At 30.5% G+C, this 5,153-nt stretch overlaps 1 protein-coding gene across 1 annotated transcript in view; it reads left to right on the plus strand.

The window, feature by feature from the left end:
* Positions 1-5,153, plus strand: part of LOC107702518 (CLIP-associating protein 1-like) — a 71,333-nt gene that overhangs the window by 52,353 nt on the left and 13,827 nt on the right. Inside the window, exons 27-34 of the mRNA XM_016504896.1 lie at positions 291-354; positions 481-483; positions 1,146-1,253; positions 1,362-1,426; positions 1,564-1,642; positions 2,726-2,866; positions 3,991-4,140; positions 4,221-4,339. Of these exons, the coding sequence (XP_016360382.1) occupies positions 291-354; positions 481-483; positions 1,146-1,253; positions 1,362-1,426; positions 1,564-1,642; positions 2,726-2,866; positions 3,991-4,140; positions 4,221-4,339 (729 nt within the window). The remainder of the gene's footprint in view (positions 1-290; positions 355-480; positions 484-1,145; positions 1,254-1,361; positions 1,427-1,563; positions 1,643-2,725; positions 2,867-3,990; positions 4,141-4,220; positions 4,340-5,153) is intronic.

Here is a 5,153-nt window from a genome sequence, read left to right on the forward strand (position 1 = left end):
ACTCTCTCTCACACACACACACACACACACACACACACACACACACACACACACACATATATAAATAACAAATAAGATAATAAATTAATATGTATAAATAATATAAATAATTTATAGCTTTTATCATTTTTTTTATTTAAAAAAATAATAATTCACTAATATCTGCCAAAATCTCTATATTGGTGCACCTTCTTAATTTGGTCAATTTGGTTGTGTTTTGTGCTAGTATATTAAAATAAAAAGTATAATAAAAATGCAGATGTCATGACGTGAGCGTGTTTGTGTTTCAGTCGCGTGGAGCTGAAGAGACTGTGTGAGATCTTCACCCGGATGTTTGCAGATCCTCACAGCAAGGTGACCTTTCATCATCTTCATTCATTCACAGTTTCTTTAAATAATGTTTATGTTTCTTTTGACTTCTAATGCTGATGACTTCTGTTCTGTTTTATGTTCTGGTGTTGCTTTGGGCCGATGCTTCAGAGAGTAAGTGATTCAAACCTAGAAATCTTGTAAATAAATATCATAAATACATTTTAAAAACTTGGGAGCTGTTCACACTGGTGTTGTTTTAGTACCTTTGAGATTCTATTATAGTTTTTGAAATATTATTAATTAGTTTTTATTTTTGTATTTTCATTTTTTTTATTACATTTTTTTTATTCTTAGTTTTTTGTTTTGTTTTAATTTTGGTTCAAGTTTTAGTAATTTTGTTGTGTTATTGTAATTTTTTATTTTTTTTAATTTTTAATGTCTATATAGTTTTTATTAATTTTTTGTTCAGTTTTAGCTATTTTAATACATCACATTAAGCTAAATGAGAAATATTGCCTTGTCAGGTAGGTGAAATAAATAATATTTAATTCATAAGTTATATTTAAAGTTATACTTATATTATATTATATTATATTTTTATATATATTGTCATATTTTTTATTTATGTAATAAATATATTTTTCATTTATTTAATTTTTAACTGTATTTATTTCCATTTGAATTAATTAATTAATATTTTATTCTGGTTCACACAGAAAGTGCTGTTGCGCTGGAAACAGACTGACATGAAGCAGCAATGCAAGCACAGTTCAGATTCCTGTGTGAACAGAGCAGAGATGCTGAAGCCACACTAATGCGTGTGTGTTTGTCAGGTGTTCAGCATGTTCCTGGAGACGCTGGTGGACTTCATCACGTTGCACCGAGAGAATAATAATAATAATAATAATAGTAATATATGTGTTTGTGTGTGTGTTTTAAAAGTCTATGTAGTTTAACATTTTATTTAATGTAAAAAATTTAAATATTATTATTTCATACTTATTTTTAATTTAGTAATTTATTTTTAGTATTTTTTTTTATGTCTATAGAAAATGGGGGCCGATCTTCTGGGGTCCGTTCAGGCCAAAGTCCAGCAGGCCCTCGACGTCACCAGGTCTGAAATGAGCTCAGTTTGAACTAGAAACCATTCAAGAGTGTTCAACAGTGAACTGTATTTCTGTGTTTTGTCCTGTAGTCGTCTGTGTGTCGCTCCTTTGGTTGATTCTCTTCTTTCTGTCCTGGTTTGCACAGAGACTCTTTTCCTTACGATCAGCAGTTCAACATCCTGATGCGGTTTATCGTCGATCAGACGCAGACCCCAAACCTCAAGGTCGGTCCGGTCTTTAAGTTTTCCTGCTCTGCTTCAATTGAGTTCATATCCAGCATCCAAAAATAACTTTTAATATCCCATCAAACCACCCTGTACATTTTGGATAAAATCCTTTTTAATAAAAATAATATTTGATCTAATAATAGAAAAATACTATTTGAAATATAAAAATACTATTTGAATCTACTTCCTTGCTAAATGTCTGGTTTATAGATTTCGTGCAATAGTCGCTGAGCTTTTCTTTCATAAACCTTTACAACAAGGTCCCATTAGTTAACGTTAGTTCATGCATTAACTAATATTAACTAACAATTGGCAATTCATTTGTTACAGTATTTATTAGTCCTTATTAATGTTTGATAATAATAATGCTGTTCATTGTTAGTTCATGTTGCTCAGACCCATTATTTAATATTAACAGATATCACTTTTAATTTGAATAAAGTGTTAGTAGATGTTGAAATTAACATTAGCTAAGATTAATAAATGCTAACAAATCAATCTTAATGTAAACAGTGTTATAAAAAATTTGTTTTTATTAATATTTTGAATTAGTTTTTTTGGGGGGGGGGGGTTGTAATTTTTATTTGTTTTTTTTTTAAATATTTTGAAAATATTTTTATATAGTTTTTTTTTTTTCAGTTTTAGTTTTTAGTACGTCAAGTGAAACAGTAAAAAATGAGAAATGTTGCCTTGGCAACTAACTGATTTTTTTCTTTCAGTTAACATTTATTTTATTTAAAGTAACAAAGATACTGTTAGAGTTTTTATAAAATATTTTGAATGCATTTTTATTTTTTATATTTTCCATGTTCGTTGTAATTGTAAAATTTTAGTCATTTTGCTGTTTTTTTTGTCATTTTTATTAGTTTTTTTTTAAATAGCATAATTTGAGATAGTTATTATTAATGTTTTAAATTAGTTTTTATTTTTCTGTTTTCTTTTTAATTTTAGTATTTTTGTTGTGTATCATTTTTATGTTTAATTTTTAAAATATGTTTACAGTTTTTATTAATTTTTATTTTAGTTTTAGTTTTACTAGTGATACTAAATGAAAATGAGAAATAATGTCTTAAAAACTAGCTGAAATATAATACATTGTACATCGAATCTTTGGCCAGACAGATGGATCCGTCAGACTTCGTGAACTCCAGCGAGACGCGGTTAGCCGTTTCTCGAATCATCACGTGGACCACAGAACCGAAGAGTTCGGACGTCAGGAAGGTCAGTGTTTTTCCTCATGTCGAGGCTTCGGCTGTAGTTCAGCTTGTCAAAGTGAGCGGTGGTGTGTCTCAGACGCTTCATATCTGGCTGAATGAGGAGGTGGCGGGCCGGAGCTCCACTGTGGCTTCCCTGCCGGGGGAAGTAACCTGGAGGAGAGATGTAAGCAGGTAGTGACCCCCGACCCTTGACCTTTGACCTCCTGACTGTCTGTGGAGGACAGGGCGGGCTTGTCTAACACTGCTGCTGTCTGACCCGCCGGTGGAGGGTTTTGCTCTGATGGTTGATGATGTTTCAGCACCGTCTTTCCTCTTTTCTGTGCCACTAACACCTTTATCTGAAGCACTTGAATGACCTTTGACCTTCAAAAGCGCTACAATTACTAAATCTAAATAAATAAAATAAAATTAAATCCAAATAGTGTTATTTAAAAAGCAAAAACTAATACAAATGACATAACAAAATTACAGAAATAGCAACTAGAAATAAATAAAAATTTATTAAACCTAAGTAGTATTGTTTTAAAAACAAACACTAATAAATACTAATACAAATTACATAACAAAATTAATACACTTTAAACTGTAAATAAATAAAAGTGAATGAAACATAAAAAGTATTACTTAAAAAACAAAAATGACTAAAATTAAACTAAAATGAAAATGAAAACAAAAAATTTTTTCATAAAATGAAAAAATTCTAAACTAATAAAATAAAAGCAAATTAAAAATATTAATAAAAACTATAACAGTATATAAATAATACTAAGATAGCACTGATTCAGTTTACCTTGATTCTGATCATTCAAATGACAAAACATTGAAAACGCTTTCTTTCCAAAGATTTCCAGTGGACAAAAAACAGTGGAGATGCAACCTATGACCTTACGATCTGAAGATTTGTCCCTCAGAGTCTTTATGCGTTCACTTCAGATTCAACATGACGTCTACCCCTCACTAAGACCCATTGGGATGCATATCAATTATGCATATCATGTTATTGCAAGACTTTGAGATGTTCTTATTTGTACCTAATCAGGCACAATGTGAGTGTTTGAGGGTTTAGTCATTTTTCCTTTCTCACATCTCATCTCATCAGTGTTTTTGTGCTGGTTGTGTGTTTTCCAGGCTGCTCAGATGGTTTTGATCGCCCTGTTTGAGCTGAACACCCCAGAGTTCACCATGCTGTTAGGCGCTCTGCCCAAAACCTTCCAGGACGGAGCCACTAAACTCCTGCACAACCATCTGAAGAGCAGCAATAGCGTGGCTGCTGCAGTGGTATTCACACACTGATCTTACTCTCCGTCACTGAATGTTACGGTGTGCCGCTCGCTGATACGTCTGTGTCATTTGTTAAGTCTCAGGCATCTCCCAGCAGCAGCAGCAGTTTGGGACGCACCCCTCCACGACACCCCGTGACCCGCAGCAATCCCCTGACCTCACCCACCAACGGCTCGCACGCAGGACTGTCTCCCAGGTACCTCAAAACAACCAGAAACACACAAAATACATCAACCGTCTGTGAAGCTGAGGGACATCATCAGGACCACATGGAATCTGAGACCACAGAAATAAGAAGAAAAACGCTTTGGAATGATCTACTCATCACCGAAAATATTTATTTAAATATATATAAAAAAATTATATTTTAGTGTATTTATTTTTACTGAATTAGCATATTAATTCACTAAATGAAAAAAAAAAAAAATTAATATTAAGAATATAATATTCTCACCTACATTTTGGTGTTATTTTTATTAATATTTTGAAAATATGTTTTCATTTTAATTTTAGTTAAAGTTTTAGTAATTTTGCTGTATTTTTGTCATTTTTATTAGTTTTTGTTTTTGAATATATCTAATATTCTCACCTACATTTTGGTGTTATTTTTTATTATTATTTTGAGTAGTTTTATGTATATTGTTTTCATTTTAATTTTAGTTAAAGTTTTAGTAATTTTGCTGTATTTTTGTCATTTTTATTAGCTTTTGTTTTTAAATATATCTATATAGTATTTGTTAATTTGATTTATTAGTTTTAGAACTAGTTTTTAAACTAAGCTTAAAGTTTAACTTTAGCTTAAAGTAAAAGAGAATAAAATAAAATGTTAACTTTTTTTCGGTTAACTTTTATTTAATTTAAAGCAACAAAATAATTTTTTATGGTTTTACTTTTAGTTTTAGAGTTTTAGTTAACAGTAATAACCCTGCTACACATCACCATATATATATATAATTTTTTTTAAATTAATAATTTACTAAAATAAAATAAAAAAAATTATATTAAGAATG

The sequence above is a fragment of the Sinocyclocheilus anshuiensis genome, unplaced genomic scaffold (assembly GCF_001515605.1).
Source record: "Sinocyclocheilus anshuiensis isolate Anshui unplaced genomic scaffold, SAMN03320099.WGS_v1.1 scaffold21, whole genome shotgun sequence".
Taxonomy (NCBI): Eukaryota; Metazoa; Chordata; class Actinopteri; order Cypriniformes; family Cyprinidae; genus Sinocyclocheilus; species Sinocyclocheilus anshuiensis.